The 22,259-nt window shown below is 35.7% G+C and overlaps 1 protein-coding gene and 1 long non-coding RNA gene across 6 annotated transcripts; one reads left to right on the plus strand and one right to left on the minus strand.

The window, feature by feature from the left end:
* Positions 1-253: 253 nt before the first annotated feature.
* Positions 254-6,819, minus strand: LOC129348406 (uncharacterized). Of its 5 annotated transcripts, none has more exons than XR_008600947.1 (3): positions 5,856-6,006; positions 1,482-3,666; positions 254-1,380 (listed from the first exon to the last, which is right to left on the minus strand). It is a non-coding gene; the product is annotated as an uncharacterized LOC129348406 (long non-coding RNA). The 5 variants fall into 5 exon arrangements; XR_008600946.1 differs by lacking the exon at positions 254-1,380 and having other exon boundaries at positions 1,422-1,598; positions 1,703-3,666; XR_008600945.1 differs by lacking the exon at positions 254-1,380 and having other exon boundaries at positions 1,422-1,639; positions 1,703-3,666.
* A 3,713-nt stretch (positions 6,820-10,532) lies between these two features.
* On the plus strand, positions 10,533-21,369 carry LOC111574682 (inhibin subunit beta B). The gene is made up of 2 exons (XM_023279397.3): positions 10,533-11,319; positions 16,377-21,369. Exons 1-2 carry the CDS (start codon positions 10,932-10,934, stop codon positions 17,144-17,146), a joined length of 1,158 nt encoding a protein of 385 aa, XP_023135165.1. The 5' UTR covers positions 10,533-10,931; the 3' UTR covers positions 17,147-21,369.
* Positions 21,370-22,259: the final 890 nt, after the last annotated feature.

Consider the following 22,259-nt stretch of genomic DNA (forward strand, 5'->3'; position numbering starts at 1 on the left):
AAAACATGAAATTTAGGTTGGTTTAAAGGAATATTCCACCTTAAATCTTTGAATGTTGACCTAAAAGGTTGGTTTCAGGAAGTATTCCACCTACAAGGTCCTCACATCCACCTTAAAGGAACATTCCACCAAAAATCCTTGGACATGCACCTAAAATGTTGGTTTAACCGAGTATTCCATCCAAAATCCTCAAAGACCTGAGGGGCTGGTTAAAAGGAATATTCCACCTAAAACCTCAAATATAGACCCAAAGGGTGGTTTAGAAAAAATCCTTCAATGTAGACCAAAAAAGTTAGTATGGAGGAATATTCCACCTGAAATGTAGACCTGAGAAGTTGGTTTGGAAGAATATACCATCCTAAACATCCTTAAATGTAGACTAAAAGACGGTTTGGAAGAAAATTCCACCTAAAATCCTCCAATGTAGACCTAAAAGGTGAGTTTAATGGTATATTCCACCTAAAATTCACTACTGTAGACCTTGGAGGTTGGTCTGATGGTATATTCCACCCAACATCCTTGAACATAAACTTAAAAAGTTCGTTCAAAGGAATATTCCACCTAAAATCCTTCAATGTAGACCAAAAAATCTTGGTGTAAAGGAGTATTCCACCTTAAATGTAGACCTAAAGGATGGTTTGGAGTAATATTCTACTCTAAAATCTTCCAATGTAGACCTAAAAGGTTGATCTGATGGTATATTCTACCCAACATCCTGGAACATTTACCTAAAAGGTTGGTTTAATGGTATATTCCCAGAAGAACCCTTGAACATTGGGCTTAATGGTATATTCCACCCAAAATACTTGTACATATACCAAGAAGTCAGTGTAAAGGAAATGTAGACCTAAAAGGATTGTTTAAAGGAATATTTAAACGATTATTTTCATTATTTAATAATCTGTTATCAGTCAGAACCCTGGCAAACTTATTTTCATCAGTTTTTTTAGTGGAAGTCACAAATAAAGGAGCTCTTGGTTTTTCCCGGCGTTACTGAGTCCAAAGCTGCTGTTTCAACACAGAACGTTCACATGCATCCACAAACCTCTCAGCACTCAAACACCCACAGACAGGAGGCCGGCTGGACCGAGGCTCGGCGGCGTCCTCAGACCCACGAGTCGGGGAGTCGCTGAACTTGTTGGTCCGGTTTGAAGGCCTCCGTGTGGTCCAGTAGAAGTCCACGTAGTCGGTGTTGGCTTTGAACCGCAGCGACTGGCCACCATCAGGTGGACTGGCTCGTCCTCGTAGGACTCCTCCTGTAGCCTTGAGGGGACCACAGGAACATTCAGTAGCTGTTGGAGTTCTTCCTGTCAGGCTCGTGGTAGAACGGCTCTGAAGAATCTTGTACTTGTCTTATCTGGAACAATCTAACAGCCTAAACTGTTAACAGCAGTGTAAAGAAGCAAACACACAGGTATAGATTAGGACTCAAACTAGATTTATTTTAGAAAACAAATCAGCTTAGAGGCATTTGTTCACACGTGTGGCTGAATAGGAGGCCGTCCAATCAGATTGGAGGTCTTCACTCTGTAGGTTGTTTGTTGGGTGAGACTCTTGGACCTCCATCAGCTGACGTGGATGTTTGATGGTCTTCCTCTCTAGTGCCAGATGATTCATCCATGAATTCAGCAGCTACAGACTAAAATGAAGCTCATGCTGCCGTTACTGAATTCCTGTTCCAGATCAAATGTTCAGAGCTCACCTTGAATGCAGCCGTCTGCTGTCTGATAGTTTTTCCTCATTGTAGTCTTCAGTAAAGTCTTTTTCCTCATGTCAGGATGTGGTGAGACTCTTTCTCAGTCTCTGCAGACGTCCCTCATTGTGCATCTCCAGAGAAGAAACAGAAAAACTGCTCACTGCTTCAGCATCAAACGCTCTCCAGCATTGAGAGTGTTTTAGGAATTCATTCATTGTGTTGTGAACTTTGAAGGAGCAGAAACTTTACAGCTGCCAAAGATATGAGCTCCAATTCTGGATGTTTTAGGAAATGAAGTTCATCAAATGAACACTTGATTTTTGCTGATAACTCATTATATTACTAAAGAAATCTAACATAAAAACCTGTAAACTCTCAGGCAGCTTTTGTTAAAGTTTGTCTATAATTCTATCATCATGTTCTGGAACCAGGACTCTGCAGAAGTTCCTTCAATCAGATACTTGTGTGTTTCTATTTAAGGCCTCAGGTTTGAACGTACAGCAGAGGATTAGAAAGGAGTGATTTTAATGTTTAAATCAGTCCAGTAAATGTTTGGAGTAAAAATGATTAAAATGTTGATTTAGATAGATTTGTGTCAAATAATATTGTAGAGTCTCACTTAAATAAATCCAAATGAGTTCAGTGTATTTACATTTTATAGAATATTTGATTTCTTAATCTCAATACTGTAGAGTCTGACCCTAAATATTATAATAATGATGTAAATGTAAATAATAAATAATATTGTAGTGCAGAGTCATAAACTTTAATCAGCTAAACTTACATAATAAATATCACTGTACAATCTTAACCTGAACATTCATATTATTGAGGTAAATTTACATAAATCCTGATATTCTAGAGTCTTAACTGGAATATTTCTAACATGAATCTTTTTGTATTGTGCTGATAAACAACAATAATCCGACTTTCAGATAATATTTATTGTCTGTGATTGTGAGACTAAATTCCTCCACATTCTGGAACTTTCCCTGCATCCGCTGTAGGAATAAATAAAAATAGAATCTGTTCATTTCCACATTATGCACATTTATTTATTTATTCTTAATATCTCAGACTGAATGTAGCTGCCAGTAAAAACAAACTCATCTGCTGGACTGAATTTCCCAAAATGGAAACATGGACAGAATTTAACACCCATGTATCCATGGCAACGCTAAAGTTTCTGCTTCTTACCAAAGTTCACAACACAAGTAAAGATTTTAATGTAAAACTTCAGGGATGACTGCTGACCATAAGTATTCTGATCAATACTTCATGATCAATATCAGGACAGATGTTACAACTCCAGCTGTTCCATTAGACTGCAGTTATTCACAGAGAAATTAAAGCATCACATTCCTCATAAAAACTAGATAGGACTTTTATTAAATAAAGTGTTGGTGAATAAACAGTGTAAAAAGTGTAAAGCAGCTCCATTAAATCAGGAGATGTGAGACTTCCACAGCATGGATCACCATCTGCTGTGTTGATTCATAGCTGAATGTCAGAATAAACTGAGATAGAAAAGCTGCTTTGAGCTGCAACATTACGGTCTGACAATCCAACACCATCACAGTTTTCATCTGGTTGTTTTGCTCCAACATGCTGTGAAGTTCAGTTTTTACCTGAATCAATACAGAGATTCTATTTCCAACCAAGACTGGAATAAAAATTAGAATGTTATGAGGTTATTAATGCAACTAAATCCTTTCAGATGGAAGGATTTACTTCTAAGTTCTAATTCAACTTTCAGTTGGAGCTCATTGCATTCACAAAGAAAAACAGTGAAACCTTCATAGCAACATTTAATAAACCTAAAGCTTCCCTGTTGGCACATTGGTGGAGTTTGTTACTGAGCATCTGAACCTTAAATCCAGTGAGACGACCATCTTCAGTCCAGGCCAGTCAGAGAACTTCAAGACCTTCCATCAGCTGGACCAGATGTGGCATCATCTCCCTCTGAACATCTGGATGACAGAAGAAAAGACAGAAATCAAACACAGATCACAGAAATACAATTTATTCACTTTCATCATTTTATAAAAGTAGCATCAACTTTATTAAAACTTGACAACATCAGTAATGAAAGTAAATGTTTTTATCTCATGTTGAAGCTAAATTTAAAGTCAATTTTAATGACAGTTTATCCTGAGAGGAGTGAGAATGGAGCTTTTCTTTCCTTTTTAGAATATTCCCTCAAAATATTCTGTTTATTATTGGCTTTAGAAGCATTTTTCTTTGTTTATTTTTAGATTCCTCAGACTGATAGATTTTGCTGGTTTGCAGATAATTTCATGTACAATGACAATAAAGATCTTCTATTATAACATATTTTGCTAAAACAAGAACTGCAAACCTTCTCAACCATCTCTCAGTCTGCAAAATTCCAACTGCGACAAAGAATTATCTGATATATTTATTATTATAATCTTTACTGAACCAGCTCTGGAATTAATAAAAATCTGTATATGGATATGATTTTCTCTGATGGAACCACTAAAACTGCATACAATAAAGTAAATCTCTTCTGCACTGCACACGTTCTACACTTTTGTATAACTCTGGATGTCAGAGTAAAGGCAGACAGATCCACTGATCAGCCACAACATTCTGACCACTGACAGCTGAAGAGAACAACATCCATCATCTTGTTCTAATGCAACGTTCTGCTGGGAAACCTTGACATTCATGTGGATGTTTGACATGTACCACCACCTAAACACTGCAGGACAAACAACCCCCTAGTCTCCATGGCAACAGCAGTCCTTGATGCCAGCTGCCTCCCTCAGCAGGACAAATTAAAACTGCTCAGGAGTGGTCTGAGGAACACGACAGAGCTAAGCTGTTCACCTGGGTTCCACACTCCCCACATCCACATCTGATGGAGCATCTGTGGGATGGTCCAGGATCAGCCTGGTCTAGGTAGGACCCACCCTGCAACCCACAGGATCCACAGAATCCACAGGATCCACAGAGGTTCTGATGAACCACTGGGTCAGAAGAGTTTTAGCAGCATAAAGGGACCAACACAGTATTAGTCAGGTGGTCAGAATGTTCTACTGTTATATTGTCATGCTGATTATATGATCAGTAAATGTTACCATCAATTATAACGTCCACATTGATCAGGAAAAAAAAAACAACTATCAGTTCATTCAGAAACTGTGGGGTTAAACCTAAAAACACAGACCTCAACAGCAGTTTGTTTCAAAGCACAACACCAGCCGGTTTTCACTAAAGAAGCTTTCAGAGCAACAATTAAATGACAGTTTTGTTCTCATTAAGTTCACAGAGTCAGTGTCCTCCCACTTTCAGTGACGTGTGAATATCATTGATGATTTTGAGGGTTAGTGTGCAGTTTCCCCACTTGAAAAAGGATGTTTCATCTACCCAGGTTATGAGCTGGACTCCACTCATGAGTCAAACAGTTGCTTTCTTTTCTTCCTCTTTTATTTTGCAATGATTGCAAGGTCATGGAAACAACGATGGCAACTTAGTTGATAGATTTAGTTGATAGGTTTAGGTGAAAAACCTTTAAACAAAACACAAAAGAACAATGTTCACAATATTGCATTCAGCAGATAGTAACAGCCATTCCCCTCGTACAATTTCACCTCATTAGTAAATGCTGCTCAATTTATGTTTGTTAACCTCAACATCAAATAACTGAAGCAACAAACCATGGCATGACCAATTTTCAAACAAATCCTATGCTGCATATGAATTTATCTGCATTTTAAAGAGTTGATTTTAATCACATTTTAACAAATTTTACTCTTAACATTTCTATCAGACTTTTTAAACTATTTTTATACTTTTTAATTCATATTTTTAAAATTATTTAAAGTGCATAAAGTGACTTTTAAAGTGCATTCCGTTCCAGATCCAATAAATAAACAAATAGAATAAAGTGCATAGTACAAACCCACCATTACAAACAGAAAGAATTAACTGGTCTTTAACCTTAGCTGGAAAACCTCTAATTAGTACCAATTAGCCTGCAGTCTTATTTTCAACTGAGCAATTACAAAAACACAGCAATAAATGGCATACAGACATAAGAAAGTTAGCAACCAGCCGCTCCGTGGCTAATGCTAATGCTAACACGTTCTGCAGGTTAAACAGTCTCCCAGATCTTTCATGGTTCTGCTCTTACCTGCTGCTACCTGGATTTCTGTAGATGACGCAGTCCTGCACAGTTTGCCGCAGATCCTCACGCTCACAGCCACTTTATTTATTTGAGGAGGTCATTCATTCTCAGTTCCTCCTCAGTGCTGCGTGTGTCACTTTTTATGCTGCAGGTAGGAAACCTGCAGCCGCAGATTGGTTCCGCCCCAGCTGAGTGGAGCACCTGTGTGAATGCTTCTTCTTTCTATCAGATTTCAGCTTCTCCCAGTTTGACTTGACAGTCAGAATCAGCCAAAATAATGTTTACACACATCAGGAAAAGAAAAACTTTTATAAATATTTCATTTGTATCAGTACTTCTATACATATAGATTCCTCTTTCTAAGTTTGATCAAATCACGATAACTCTGTGTCCTGTTGTACGATGTTTTCCCAACAGATGGCGCTACCCTCATGAATGGAGCATCAACAAGTGACGTCTACAACACAACAGAAATGTCTGGAAGCCAGTGGCCTCCACTTTGAGCACCTCTTGTAATTGTAGAGGCCAAAGATAACTTTTATTAATCTCATGATGTCTGAATACATTTGGTATTGAAATATTGATGGAAGTTTTTCTTTTCCTGATGTGTGTAAACATTATTTTGGCTGACTCTGTATGATGGGTTTCTGACAGGTCACCAGGCAACATCTTTTTATAATAATGACAAACATACCTGCATTCTACAGGAGTGATTTTCCTCATGTGCAGGTAAAGATGTGGGAGGAGCTTAGAGATGACAGGAGCAGGAGTCATCCTCACTAATTCAGCTTCCACCTAGAAACAGAAAGACCACAAACAAACACACTGATAGACTCTCAAACGTTCAACCTCACAGCCTCAAAATATCTGTTTAGGAAGTGTTGTGTTTCTAAATTCTGCTGAAAGCATTGACAGACATTCTCTTACAAGGTTGTGTAAAAAGCAGCCTGTCCTCTGAGCTACTGACAAATCTTCCTGAACAAAGTTTCTACGTGTACATATAAAACAATATAATAAAAATATTAAAGTAAATAATAATTTTATTAATATTTAGATACTACACTTCATACAGTAACTCAAATAAAATTTCATTAATAAAATACAAATAAACAGAAATAATATTAAAATAACATTAAAGATGCAGTTCACTTTTCTTTATTTTCTTTAAAAAACAATGAATTTCAATGATTTAAAAAAAATTTCACCATAAAATGTTTTTTACAAAGCCAAATAAAAATAATAAATCTGATATCCATAAATAACATGGAAACATAAATACTAAACATAATAATGCTAAATATAATAATAATAATAATAATAAGAATAATAATAAGAATAATAATAAGAATAATAAGAATAACTGTATTTATAGCTCAGTTCATAGAGCAACTCAAAAGCCTTTCACAGTAATAAAAAGTATTTGAAAAATAATATAAAATCACATTGAATAACATTAAATAAATAATATCAATATTTTAAAAAAATTTTAAAAATGTAAAATTTTTTAGACAAAAACTAAATAAACAGTATATAATTAAAAAATAATAAATACCTCATTGACAATAAATTACATGAACCAGCAGAAAAAAACACATAAACACAAGACCAGTAAATAATACCAATAATAAAGTCACTCATAGTAATACAAAATATTTTAAAACATCTCAAATGACATTAAATTACATTAATCAATAATTTAATAAAACTAATTTAAAAACTTAAAAAATACTAAAATATAAACTAAATAAAATGTATAAATAAATAAATACAAATAATACAACTAATAACTAAACAATAAAAAATACATTTCGATGCCATTTTTATTTTTATTCCTAGCACCAAACCTGCTTAACTTTAACTTGTCTTTTCTGTTATTTCTGTCTTTTATTAATAATTTTTGTAGTTTTCAGACTTTGTTTTACTGTTAACAGCAGAAATAACTTTATTTTGAAGAGGTCTTGTGCTTGTACTTCCTGTGTTTGGACCAAAGATGGCGCCATTTCACTGCTTTCTGCAGACTTGAAACAAATTCAAGTTTTAAATTTAAATAAAACTCGTTGAAGGAGTGAAAATGTTTAGATGTAATAATAATTTAATAAAATCATAAAACAATGATATTTGTGATAAAATTCATGACAAAAAACATAAAAGTAAAATAAAAAAATTAAATAAAAAAAGTCTGACATGAATAAATACACAAAACTACAAAAAAACACATAAACATAAGACTAAACAAAAAAAATCAAATAAATAATAATTTTAATGATAGTATTTAATACAGTTAATAAATTAAATAGCAGAGCGTTATTTATTTTATTTTTTAATCTTGTGTTTGTGTTTTTTCTGTTTCATGTTTACAGATTTTAAAGTCATTTATTATTTTTATTTATTGATGAATTTTATTTAGTTTATGTTTAAGTATTTTTATGCAATTTCTTTCTGTTTTCTAAAATTATTGAAATTATTTTAATGTAATGTAATGTCATTTCATAGTATTTAAAAGTAATACAAAATCACAATAGATATTAAAATAATGCCATAATTACTATAATAATTTAAAATACTATTATTTATGACTGTGAGGGATTTTATATTGATTACTATTATTATTATTATTATTATTATTATTATTATTATTATTATTATTATTATTAGTTGTCTTATGTGTTTTTTCTGCTGTTTCATGTAATTTCCTGGTATTAAACCTGTTTATTATTTAAATATTTGTTTCAACTTTTTATTTACTTCATGTTTATTAAAATCAGAACCATCCATCCTGTTTTTATTCTCCATGTTATTGTTGTTGTTGTGTTTGTTGCTCTCTGTTGCTCTGCAGCTGATTTGTTTTGGAGTTTTTACTAACAAATATTGTCGTCCGGAGGCTCATCTGTTGGAGCTGCAGAGGAGAAACTCACATTTGACTGAAGAGACTTGACTGGTGGACATTTGAATGATCAGAATCAGCTCCTAAAGCTCCTGAAGTTCTAGAAATCTGATATTCAGCCTTTAAAGTTCACAAACTCTGCTGAAAAAAACGGGTTCCAAAAGTATGTGGACGCTTTAAACGCACACCTCAATAGAAATACAGTCAGGTGGAAGATTTAGTGTCCGCATACTTCTGACTACAGAAACAGGAAGTTAATTAGATTGTTTATTGTTTGCTGTTTATTGTTGTTGATTCGAGCTCAATAAGGAACCTTCACCAAAGTCCACTGTGAAATTAGTCGTTTTAAGGAAGATAAACGCAACAAAAACTGTTGTTTCCGCATTTTATTTTGGTGGTTTTTGTGGTTAAAATGCTGCTTATGGAGGACAACGTGAGAATCTGTTAGCTGAGTGATGCTAAGCTAAACAACTTCACAGGTCACATGATGATGATGTCACTAATTAATTAATTATTAATTAATTAAGGTCAATAACAAGCCTTCAACAAACTGGAAAACATCATTTTAAAGACGCTAAGAACTACAGGAAGTTCATGAAGTTAATGATGCTGCCACCACCGTGCTTCACTGTATATGAATTTAAAACATTTTTCTTCTTCTGCTTTGGTCAAATTTTGAGTCATTTTTGACATTTTTTAAAAAATTGACAAATATTAAGTTGATGACACAGTCTGAGTTGTTTAGTTCCAAGACTTTAAGTCATTCGTGTTTTGCTTTCTTTTAAACATATTTTGATTATTTTTGTCCCTTTAGAAGAGGTGAAGTCATCTAGAACGAGCTTTAAGTTCATAAAGACTGAATCTGAGTTCTTTAGTTTTTCTTGTTTTCGTTCCATTTGAATCCATATTTATTCATTTAAAGGCAAATTTTACATCTTTTAGGCCAAAATCCAAGTTATTTGGAACATTTTGAGTCATTTTAGACATTTTTCTAGTCTTTTTCTGAGATTTGAGACACTGTGATGAACATTTTGTACAGTTTTCTGAAGTTTTATGGACAAAATGAGTTAAAATGGACTGATTTAGAGCGATTTTAGACTGATTTTGAATGCTTTAGGTCTGGTTTCAAGTCATTCTGAACAACTTTTGATGATGCCTTCCAGTCTTTAGATCCATTCTGGACACGTTTTGAGTCATTCTGGGCACGTTTCTAGTCTTTCTCAAAGATTTGAGATGCTGCAGTGGACATTTCACACTACTTCCTGTTGTTGTATTGACAAATTAAGATATTATGGAGAGATTTTAGTCATTTTGGACATGTTTTTTTAATGATTTTGAAAGATCTCTTGTCATTTAACATTTTTGAGTATTTTTCAACAGTTTTGAGTCATTTAAGGTGTATTTTGAATTATTTTGGACAGTTTCTGTCATTAAGAACATATTTTGAGTCCTTTTGGGCACTTTTTTTTTAGTCTTTCTCTGAGATTTGGGACACTAATGACCATTTTCCACAGTTTTCTGCTGTTTTAGACACTAAATAAGTCATTTTAGACAGATTTTGAGACATTTCAGTGAAATTTTGAGTCATTCTGGGCAGTTTTCAGTGGTTTAGAACATCTTCTGATGACGTCTTCAGTCTGTTCTGGTTCTGTCTCCACCTGGTCCAGTCTCTGTCTCTGGTTCTTTTCCAGGGGGAGGAGTCTCCTCCTTTGGCTCCGCCCCCCTTGCCTCCTCTCCGGCTCCTGATTGGCCCCGCCCTCCCGGTCCGGACCCCCCCGGATATAAAAACTTTTGGGTGTTCGGGGCTCCGGGTGTCAGAATGGAAACGCAGCTCGGTGCGCTCAGTCCTCCTCCTCTTCATCCTCCTCCTCCTCATCCTCTGACCGGACCGGTTCTGCTCTCCGGGACTCGGTGCCGCTGCTCGGCCTGAACATGAGGACGTGTCTGGACTACGGGACGAACCGGGCCGGTGAAGCTGTGAAGAGGCTCCAAACCCCCTGAGAACCGGAATACAGACCGGACCCTTGACCCCGCTGCTGTTTTTAAACTTCTCGGACCGGAACCGGCGGACGGAGATGTAGATCCGCTGCCGGACTGTGCGTCAGAGCGGAGCCGTTACGCACGGAGCGGCTTCTGGCTCCGGTTCCCGTTTCTCTCCTGTGCTTTTTTTACTCAACTCGGTTCTTCCCGGACTCACGATGAGCCGCCGCCTCCTCGCGCTGCTCCTGGCCGCCGCCTGCCTCCTCCCGTCCGCGCGCTGCGCCGCCGCGCCCGGAACCGACGCGTCCCGGGACACCTGCGCGTCCTGCGGCGGAGCGCAGAGGGACCCGGAGGAACCGGAGTCCCGGCTGAGCGGAGACTTCCTGGAGGCGGTGAAGAGGCACATCCTGAGCCGGCTGCAGATGCGGGAGAGACCCAACATCACGCACCCGCTGCCCAAGGCGGCCATGGTGACCGCCCTGAGGAAGCTGCACGCCGGGAAGCTGCTGGAGGACGGACGGCTGGAGATCCCGGAGCTGGACGGACACCCGACCGGAAACCAGGTCCTGGAGGAGAACTCCGAGATCATCAGCTTCGCAGAGAAAGGTGCGTGAAGGAGCGGGTTCTGGTCCTGGTTCTGGTTCTGGTCCAGTTTAGTGAAGTTCAGGTCAAAACCCTTCTGATCTCATTAAATCACATTTTATTCATCCATCCATCCATTATCTATACACGCTTAATCCTCACTAGGGTCATGGGGGGGGGCTGGAGTCTATCCCAGCTGACTCAGCTGAAGGCAGGGGACACCCTAGACAGGTCACCAGTCTGTCACAGGGCTACATACAGAGACAAACAATCACTCTCACATTACATTTTATTCACTTCATTTTAAATTAAAAACCACAAAAACTGAAACTTCTGACAAAATCAAGAACATTTGCACGTTTTTGCAAAAATACTTGAAAATATTGAACATAAAAGTTGAATTTAGTAGAAAATAAGTGAATAAAAATGTGTTTTTCTTCCAGAAAAACAGGAAATTTTACCCTAAAGGAAGAAATGATCACCATCACACTGTAAAACTGACAGAATAATGGCACCAATTTATCAGAAAAAGGTTAAATTTGACTTTTGTCACATTTTTTAAAAATTTAAAACCAACCAAAACTTAAAGTTATTCCAACAAAAGTAAGAAAACTGGTTGCAGTTTGAAAGTTTTTGCAAGAAATCTTAGAACGCATTAATAAAAGTAAGCTTTTCTTCCAAAAAACAGGAAATAATCACCAACATTCTGCAAAACTGACAGAAAAATGGCACCAATTTATCAGAAAAAGGTTCAATTTCACATTTTTCACCTGTTTTTTTAAGTTTAACCCCACAAAGACTAAAACTTATTCCAACAAAATCAAGAAAGTTTACATGTTTTTCCAAAAAATACCTGAAAATATGAAACTTACAGGTTGGATTTAGGAGAAAACAAGTGAATAAAAATTGGATTTTCTTGCAAAAAACATCTAATTTTACCCGAAATCGAGACATTAAACTAAAAATCTGCAAAACTGGCAGAAAAAAATTCACCAATTTGTCAGAAAAAGGTTAAACATTTCACCTTTTTAAAATTTAAAATCAACAAAAATAAGAAAATTCTTTACAGCTTGAACTTTACTTGCAACAGAATTGAAAATATCAAACTGTTTTTGACAAAACTGGCAAATGATGTGTTATTAATGAAGGAGACTCTGGATTTTTATCCAAAAAACATCTAATTATATCCCCAAAACAAGAAATAATCATCAACAATCTGTAAAACTGGCAGCATGAAGACAGAAAACCCACAAAGACTTAAAGTTATTGCAAGAAAATCAAGAAAACTCTGGACAGTTTGCAGAAAATAAGTTCTTTCAGCAGGACGGATCTAAATTCGATGCAGATTCTAATTTTCCATCCAAAAAACATCAGATTCCACCCAGAAAGAGGAAATGATCCTCAATAATCTGTTAAAGTGCCAGAAAATGCTGCAACTTCAGAGAATTTTTTAATTAAAACTCACAAAACTAATGGACTAATAAACTTCAACTGAGAAAACAAAGATTTTTACTGAAGAAACTGGAAAATATCTGCAGGAAATCAGTAAAAAGGTGAAAAAAAAGAAGTAAAATCACACGTTCAGGAGGAAAAAACAGCATATTGCAGCCAAAAAGAAAACAAACCTGAAAAAGGAGTAAAATGTGTAAAATGTGGATGAATTTCTGAGCAGAAAGCTTCAAATCTTTCATTCCTCAGGAGGAAGTTCCACCTGAACTCAGTAAAAGTTACATTTTCTGGTTAAATCGTTTTTTTTTTTTCTTGCTGGTTTCTGCTCCTCGTCTCTCAGCGACTGGATGAAGCCGAACAGATGTTTCCCAGATGTTGGACAGATGTTCAGCTTCATCTAAAATCCTCAGATTCCTCCACATTTAAAGAAGCGCCTCCAGAAACGAGCCAAACCACCAGTTTCCATCGTTTCTACAAGGAGAGTTTGAGGCTTTTACTGGAAATTCATGAACGGAAAATATTTCAGGAATGTAGGAAAAAATATAGCTGTGCTGGAATTTTTTATTTTTTTTGTTGTTGTCATTTTGGAAACATTTTTAATCATTTTAGATTTTTTTTGTCATTTTGAATTTTTTTGTAATCTTGGATTTTTTTTGTCATTTTGGAAAACTTTTTCGTCATTGTTTGAGGTTTAGGAAACTGTGATGGAAATATCTCGATGCTCGGATGTTTTACAGACAAAATTAGTGATTTTGGAATTTTTTAACCATTTACTACATTTTAAGTCTTTTTTTTTTTTTTAAACAAATTTTACGACATCTAGGGCAAGTTTTGAGTCATTTGTAGGATTTCAGATGTTTTTGATGCATTTTGAATCATTTTGGACATTTTTTGAGTAATTTTCGACCATTTTCAGTCGTATTGTAGAAGTTTTGAGTCATTCAGGGCATATTTCTGAATAATTTTGACTATCTTGAGGAATTTTGTTTAAATTTCTTTCAAACTTTTACATACAAACAACAGTGCAGGAAAAAAAGTCAAACATAAAGTGTAAAAAACAACAAAAAAAAACGAACAAAAAACCGAAAAATATGTAGTGAAAAAATTTTACAGGATCCAAAAATGGAATTTTAAAAATAAACATGCAAATTTTTTTTAAAGTGTAATGTAAAAATGTTACGATGTACCAAAATATTTTTTAAAAAAGGAATGTACATAAAGAAAAAGAAAAAAGTGGGAAAAGGTTAAAAAATTTAAGTAAAATGTCTGCAAAATTTTTTTTTTTAAAACTGTAAAGAGTATTCAGTGTGCAAAAAATATTTCAAAAATATTTCAAATGTAAAAATATTCACAGTTTACAAAAAGTAAAAAGATAAAGTACACTGTTTTGTTTTTTTCTTAAATCTGAAAACTATATTTAAAGAATGGCAGTGTCAAAAAATATACATCAAGTAAAAATGTAGAAAAAAAATGTGTAATGAAAACACTAGTTTGCAAAAATATTTAAAAAACAGTCTCATGTAATATATATACACCGTTTAAAAGTGTTCAGTGTTCAAAAATGTAAAACAAAAAAGTAAAAAAATCTGTTAAAAATGTGTTTATCATTATAGTGTGTGCATAAAATTAAAAAATAAGTATGAAATATTCTAAAAATAGTATTAAAATAATGTAAAATGAATGTGAACAACATGAAAAAATATTTCTATTGTAAAATTTTCAGTTTACAAAAGTAAAAAATACAGTGTAAAAATGTACAGTGAACAAAAAATGTTTTCAAAAGATAATGTAGGAAAATGAAGCATCCCTAAAAATCTCAGTAAGTAATTTCAAAAGTCTATAAACAAACATTTACAGAGGCAGTTTGTTTGTTTTGTTTCCTGCTGCTTCCCTTTCACAATAAAAGGTCTTTAGTGAGTCTGGTAGTTAAACGCTGCATTCACTGTCGGCTGGTTCATTCTGGCGTCGACTCGTCTCCTGCTGAGACGCTTTTCTGTCCAACATGTTGGACGTCGTGTCCAAGTTTCACCTCCGAGCTGCAGCAGGGCCAGCTGGAAGCAAAACAACAACAACACAAACAAAAACAACAACAACATGAACAAAACAGCAAAACAACACAGTAAAAGAACAACACAAACAAAACAACACAAACAAAATAGCAAAACAACAACAGAGTAAAACAACACAAACAAAACAACAACACAGCAAAACAACAACACAAACAAGAACAAAACAACATAAACAAGAACAAAACAAAAACACAAACAAAATAGCAAAACACATAAAACAAAAGCAACACGAACAAAAGACAACATAAACACAAACAAATCAGACAAAACAACAATATAGCAAAACAACACAACAAAAACAACACAAATAGAACAATATAGCAAAACAACACAACACAACAACAACAAAACAACAACAAATCAAACAACACAAACAAATCAAACAACACAAGCTTCTGAATTGCTGTCTTCATGTGTGTGTCTTTGTGTTATTGTGTGAGTCGTTGTGAGTTTGTGATTTTTACTAAAACTTCACAAAAGTTGTGTTGAACAACAGAAACAGACACTTTAATGAAACTTCCTGATTGTTACTAAACTTTTTTGTTTCTTCATTTTTTGGCCTAAAAAAACCCCAAAACCTTTTATTGCTAAAATGTCAGAATTTCCACCAAAACTTCCAGGAAGCAGAAACGTCAGAAACAGGAAGTAGCTTCAGTTCACATCACTTTTCCAGCTTCCTGATGTCTGAACTGAAGATTCCCACGGAGTACGACGTGTCATGTTGGTTTTATGGTTATTTTGCATCTTTTTGTGGTTGTTTCACATCATTTCTTGGTCTTTTTGTGTCTTTTTTTGGTTGTTTTGCATCTTTGTTTTCTGACTTTCATCTCTTCACTCTTTTATTAATTTCTTGGTCTTTTTGTGGCTCCTTCTCTTTGTTTTGCATTTTTGTTTGTTGTTTTCTGTAATTTCGTGTTCATGTTGTGTCTCTTTCTGTTCAGTTAGTGTTAGTTTTGTGTCTTTTTCTGATTGTTTTGTGTTTCCTTCTTTACATTTTGTATCTTTTTGTGTATTTTCTTGGCTCTTTTGTGTCTTTTTTCTGTCTGTGTTTCACCTCTTCTTTCTTTCATTTGTTTCATGGTCTTTTTTGTGTTCCTTTCTCTTTATTTTACATCTTTTGATGGTTGTTTTGTGTTGATGTGTCTCTTTCAGTTAGTTTTGCGTATTTTTTGGTTATTTTGCAGCTTTTTGTGACTATTTTTTGTCACTTTGTGGACATTGCTCACCTTTTTGTTTTGCATCTTTTGTTGGTTGTTTTGTGTTGTTTTGTCTTCACGTATCTTTTTCTGTTCAGTTAGTGGGTTTTTGTGTCTCTTTCAGTTTGTTTTGCGTATTTTTTGGTTGTTTTGTGTCTTTTTCTGACTACCTTGTCTCTGACATCGTCTGATTTCATTCTCGTGTCTGTTTATTGTTTCTTTTTTTGCATCGTAGAAAACTTTGCTTGGCTAAACAATCTGACGCTGTTGTAGATAAAGACTGGTTTTGGTTGACTTTAGTTTTTGTGTTTGTTTCCAGCGTTGTGTCTTTATGTTTCTGTAACTCTGCTGTCTTTGTTCACCTCAGACGACTTGGTGACGTCCAAGTCCAGCCTGTTCTTCCTGATCTCCAGCGAGGGGAACCAGAACCTGGAGGTGGTCCAGGCCACCCTCTGGCTCTACTTCAAGCTGCTGCCCTCGGAGCTCCGCGGCCGGCGGAAGGTGACGGTGAAGGTGTACTACCAGGAGCCGGGTCTGGGCAGCCGCTGGAACCTGGTGGAGCGTCGGGTGGAGCTGAAGCGTAGCGGCTGGCACACCTTCGGCCTGACCGACGCCGTCCGGCTGGTGTTCCAGAAGGGCGACCGGCGCCAGAACCTGGACGTCCGCTGCGAGGGCTGCGAGGCGGAGGGCGTCCTGCCGGTCCTGCTGGGCCTCGGCGACGAGTCCCACCGGCCTTTCCTGGTGGTGCAGGCGAGGCAGGCCGATGCCAAACACCGCATCCGGAAGCGAGGGCTGGAGTGCGACGGCAGCAGCAGCCTGTGCTGCCGCCAGCAGTTCTACATAGACTTCCGCCTCATTGGCTGGAACGACTGGATCATCGCCCCGTCGGGGTACTTCGGGAACTACTGCGAAGGCAGCTGCCCCGCCTACATGGCGGGCGTCCCCGGCTCGGCCTCGTCCTTCCACACGGCGGTGGTGAACCAGTACCGCATGCGGGGGATGAGTCCCGGATCCATGAACTCCTGCTGCATCCCCACCAAGCTCAGCACCATGTCCATGCTCTACTTCGACGACGAGTACAACATCGTGAAGCGCGACGTTCCCAACATGATCGTGGACGAGTGCGGCTGCGCCTGAGTTTTATTTAAAGAACCCGACGGATTCCCGACATTATAGAATATTTATGGACGACGTATCTACTCCCCATCATGTACGCCTGCACTCAGACCTGTACATATATTTATGTCTCTTCATATAGTTCCTTCTATCTCCTGTGATGAGAGGTTCCACTCTGGAGAACAAACCCAAAGTTCTTCACAAAGATCTTGAGGTTTGCTAAAGTGTTTTTTGGATCGAAACTCTTCAAACCCGACCTGGAAAATGGAGGCCTGGGTCGGTCCAGTGACGCCTCCGGACAGAACAGTGGGTAAAAACGGTTTGAAACAAGCCGCCAACGTACAGCACTTCTGGCTCCGTCTAACAGGACCTTTGGTTCCACCATAGAACCGGCAAACATTCGGACGCAGAAACAAATTCTCAGTTTCTTTCCATCATCTTCATTGCTGGAGAAACACTGCAGCGCATTTCTGAAAAGCTGGAAATTCAACGTCAATCGGCCAAAACTTTTTGCTAAATCTTGTTTCTTTTTCTAAATTTCCAAACCTGTTACCTAAAGGATCCCAATCAGGGATCAACTCAAATAATTACTCAGATTCTTGATTCTACAACAGAAATATAAATGTATTCAAGATTTTTGATGTTGCAAAAACAGAATTTTCATTAGAATTAAGGTACTTCATAAAATAATAAACTGTATAAACAAAGAGGCAAATTGTTTACAAGAAAAATAAATAAATTTTGAGCACAATCTCTGAAAAATTTCAAATAAACTTCAGTTTCAATTCAAGCTTCCAACATGTAGAATGAGAGTTAAATTTGGAAAATCAGGTGTCAGAATAAAAAAAAAAAAATCCTTTTATTGTGTAATTTCCAAACAGAAAATACTGTTTTTCCCATTAAACACCAAAAATGAGTGGAAGACGGCCATTTTGAATTTTTTTGTTTTCAACCAAAAAACAAAAAAAGCAAGAATTTTTTCCTGTTAACCTAAATAGAACAAAGTCTAACACACCGCTCATTTTGTGGTTTTCTGTAATCATATATGTAATTTTTCCATTCAGATTTTTTATTTAAAATCAACAAGGAAATGAACTTAAAATGTGCCCATTTTTGATTTTTCCATTGAAAATTGTCAATTTTTATTATTTTTTGTCATTTTAAACCAGTAAAAACAACAAAACAGAAAAAAAACTACAGAAAATGGACCCATTTTTAGTTTTGATTTCTCCATTTTCAACAACCAGTGAAAACTTTTTTCCATTTTGAACCAGCAAAAACAACAAAATAGGAGAAAAAAATCAACAGAAAATGGACCCAATTTAATTTTTTTCAGTTTTAAATCAAAAATAAGAAAAAGAAAAAAAAAGGGAGAAAAGTGTCATGATTTAGTTTTTGGTTTAAAATTTTAAAAAACACATGATTTCTGTTTCCAAACAAAAGCTGAGTTAAAACTAAAATGAACTGTTTTTTTTTATTGGCTTCTTATCTTTACATTCTGACATTTTTTTTTTTTTACATTTTTGGTTTTAAACAAACGACATAAATTTGCCTTTTGTCTGTTTTCAACCACATTTAAGTTTGTTTTATTTGAGTTGACTTTTGGGGAGATCTTACAGTCTTTGTATGAAATCAAAGAAATGCTATTTTACGGTGTTTTATCAGCACATGAAGATGGTGGAAAGAATCAGGAAAAGAATCATCGACATCTTTCTGTCATGTTTGGACATTTGCTTTTCTTCAGCTTCTCCTCAAAGGGGAAGATTTGAACGCTGAAAACATATTTAATGCATCTCTAACTTAAGAGTGAAACTTTGACAGTAGCACTTGCAGATTGAAAATGCCTTTAATGAGCCCTGAGTGGCACCACTGCCCACGGTCCTTCGAGAAACTAATAAGTGCCGCATGAGCTATGCAATGTATAGAATTTACCCGTTTATCAGACAGAACTGAGGCTCTAGTGACAAACTATCATTTATACTTGAACAATGGAAGCGTGGCGAGAGGCGACGGTCGAGCTTCAGGCAGGAGGATCAGATGAAACAAAGTTATGTGTCTTTAAAAGGTCAAAACATACATTTAAAATGTAAAAACAACTGCAGGTCATTTGATAGATCTGTGACAATGTCTAAAAATCCTCCCTCTGTTTGGTCGCTATTGACTTTTTCATCATTTAAAACTTATCTAACCTTAAAAACTGACTGTTTAACAGGTATAGATTCATTCTTTAAAGCTACTTATGGATAAATACAAATAAAGTTTATATTTAAACTAATTTTTCCATCAAACAAACCAACTGATCTTCTCGTCCGTTATGATTTTTCTGTACAAAAACATGTTTACTGGGTAATTTTGACAGCTAACATGAATAAATCATTGTTTTAAGAGATGAAAGGTCAAAAAAAGTTGTGAAAAGTGACAATATTCTTAATCCGGAGACTCAAAAGTTTTTTGTTGCAACGTCACACAAGACAAAAAAAACTGCAGGACATTTGAGAAATCTGTGACAACATCTAAAAATCCTCCCTTGGTTTGGTTGCTATTGACTTTTTCATCATTTAAAACGTATCTAACCTTAAAATTGGCTGTTTAACAGGTATACATTCATTCTTTAAAGCTATTTAAGCATAAATAAGCTCAAAATTGATATTTAAACTAGTTTTTCCATCAAACAAACAAACCAATATTCTCGTCTAGTATGATTTTTCGATACAAAAACATGCTTACTGGATAATTTTGCACATGTAACATGTGCAAACCTTGTTTTAAGGAATTAAAAACCGGAAAAGTTTGGCAAATTGATAATATTATCAATCCAGAGACTCAGAAATTTTCAGTTTCCCTGTCATACAAGAGAAAAAAAACTGCACGATATTTGGTAAATCTGTGACATCTAAAAATCCTCCCTCAGTTTAGTCGCTATTGACTTTTTCATTATTTAACCTAGAAAAATGGCTGTTTCACAGATACAGTTTCTTTCTTTTAAGACATTTATGCTTCAATAAGAATAAAATTAACATTTAAACTAGCTTTTCAACCAAACAAACCAACAATGTTCTCATTTACTCTGATTTTTCTATGTAAAAAATACATACACTTGGTCATTTTCTGATGCATAAATGCAATAAATCTTAGTTTTAAGAGACAAAAGGCCTAGAAAGTTGTCAAAATAGACAATATTCTAAATCTCAAGAAACAAAAGTTGCAATGTCACAAAAGAGACAAATCTGTGACAACATCTAAAAATCCTCCCTCGGTTTGGTCGCTATTGACTTTCCCATCATTTAAAACATATTTAACCTTAAAAACTGGCTGTGCTAACAGTTATAGATTCATTCTTTAGAGCTATTTATGTGTCAATTAGAGTAAAATTGATATTTAAACAGTTTTTCCAATCAACCGATATTCTCATTTCTTATGATTTTTCTATGTAAAAATACATATTCTTGGTCACTTTCCTATGTATAAATGCTATAAATCTTAGTTTTAAAGGCTGAAAAGCAAGAGAATCAAAAGTTTCGGCTTCAATGTCACACAAGACGACCAAGTTATTACGTTGGCCCCCGGAGACGTTTTTTTTTTCCTCAGATTTTCTCCTCTTTTATCCTAGAAAAGTTTTCCTGCGGTGGCTGAAATGTGAAAAGAGGCTAACTGGGGCTAACTTTGACCCAAATGCGACGCCTGAATAGTGATTTTTAAATGAATCCGTCCCAGCGGAGTTCCTGCCGCGGCCCGCTAACACACTTTGAGACACACTTTCGGGCCTCGGTATTTTCAGAATAAGAGCTTCCCATCGCTCCGAGGGTTTCACCTGCCCGTCGCTCGACCCCGACCTCGCCCAGACCTGGTTAGAATATTTGCACTGAGAACTAGAAATGGGAAAATGAACAGAAACTGCCATGGAAATGAGATAAAAAGTTATTTTTGTAGAATTAAATTGAGCTCAGACGTGTTAACGATGGAACCAAAGAGGCCACGAGGTTTAAGAGGCCTAAACACTGTATCAGGGTCCACAATCAGCTTCATCTCTTTTCTATTTTGTACCTAGACATGGAAGATTTCATATTTTTTCATCAGATGACTTAAATATTCCTAGAGTTCCTCCTTGTTTTATTCGTTAGCTTCATGTAGCGACACCATGCGCCCCCCTGTACAGTCCATGTAACAAACCAATCTATGCTTTTTCAACTATTTTGTTCTTTGTAATTGATGGAAAATAAATTTCTTATTACCGATTTTATGGATTTGTTGTTGGAGTTTCTGTTATTTTTTCTTTCTTTCTCTTTGTTTCCTGGGAGTTTAGCTGCTCACTGTTCTCTTCACTGTTGGATCGTTTTTAACTTTTGTGTCTCATTTATGCTGTTTTTTGCCCTATTTTTCTAGTTTTGCATCTCAGTGTTATTTTGTGTCTCTTAAGTCGTTTTGTGTCTCATTTCTGTTGTTATGTCTCATTTATGTCGTTTTGTGTCCTATTTTTCTAATTTTGTATCTCATTTGTGTTATTTTGTCTCTTTTTCATCATTTTGTGTCTCATTTATGTTGTTTTGTGTCTGTTTTGTGTCTCATTTATGTGGTTTTGTGTCTCTTATTTGTCATTTTGTGTTTCTTTTATGTCGTTTTCTCTCTCATTTTTGAGGTTTTGTGCCTTATTTTTTGAGTTTTTTATCTCGTTTGTTATTTTGTGCCTCTATCATTGTTTTATGTCTCATTTATGTCGTTTTGTGTCCCGTTTTTCTAGTTTTGTATGTCGTTGGTATTATTTTGTGTCTCTCTTTTGTCGTTTTGTGTCTCATTTGTCATTTTGTCTCATTTATGTTGTTTTGTGTTTCATTTATGTTGTTTTGTGTCTCATTTATGTCGTTTTGTGCCCTATTTTTCTAGTTTTGTATCTCTGCATTATTTTGTGTCTCATTTATGTTATTTTGTCTCATTTATGTCATTTTGTCTCTCATTTATGTCGTTTTGTGTCCTGTCTTTCTTGTTTCTTGCTTCATTTTTGCGTTGTTCCTCATTTTGGTTGCTTTGGCTCAATTTTTTTTTACATTTTGTGTCTCATTTTCCTTGTTTAGTCTAATTTTTCATTGTCGCATTTTTGTCGATTATGTCTTGCTTGCATTTTTCTCGTTTAGTGTCT

Source organism: Amphiprion ocellaris, unplaced genomic scaffold, assembly GCF_022539595.1.
Source record: "Amphiprion ocellaris isolate individual 3 ecotype Okinawa unplaced genomic scaffold, ASM2253959v1 Aocel_unscaffolded159, whole genome shotgun sequence".
NCBI lineage: Eukaryota > Metazoa > Chordata > Actinopteri > Pomacentridae > Amphiprion > Amphiprion ocellaris.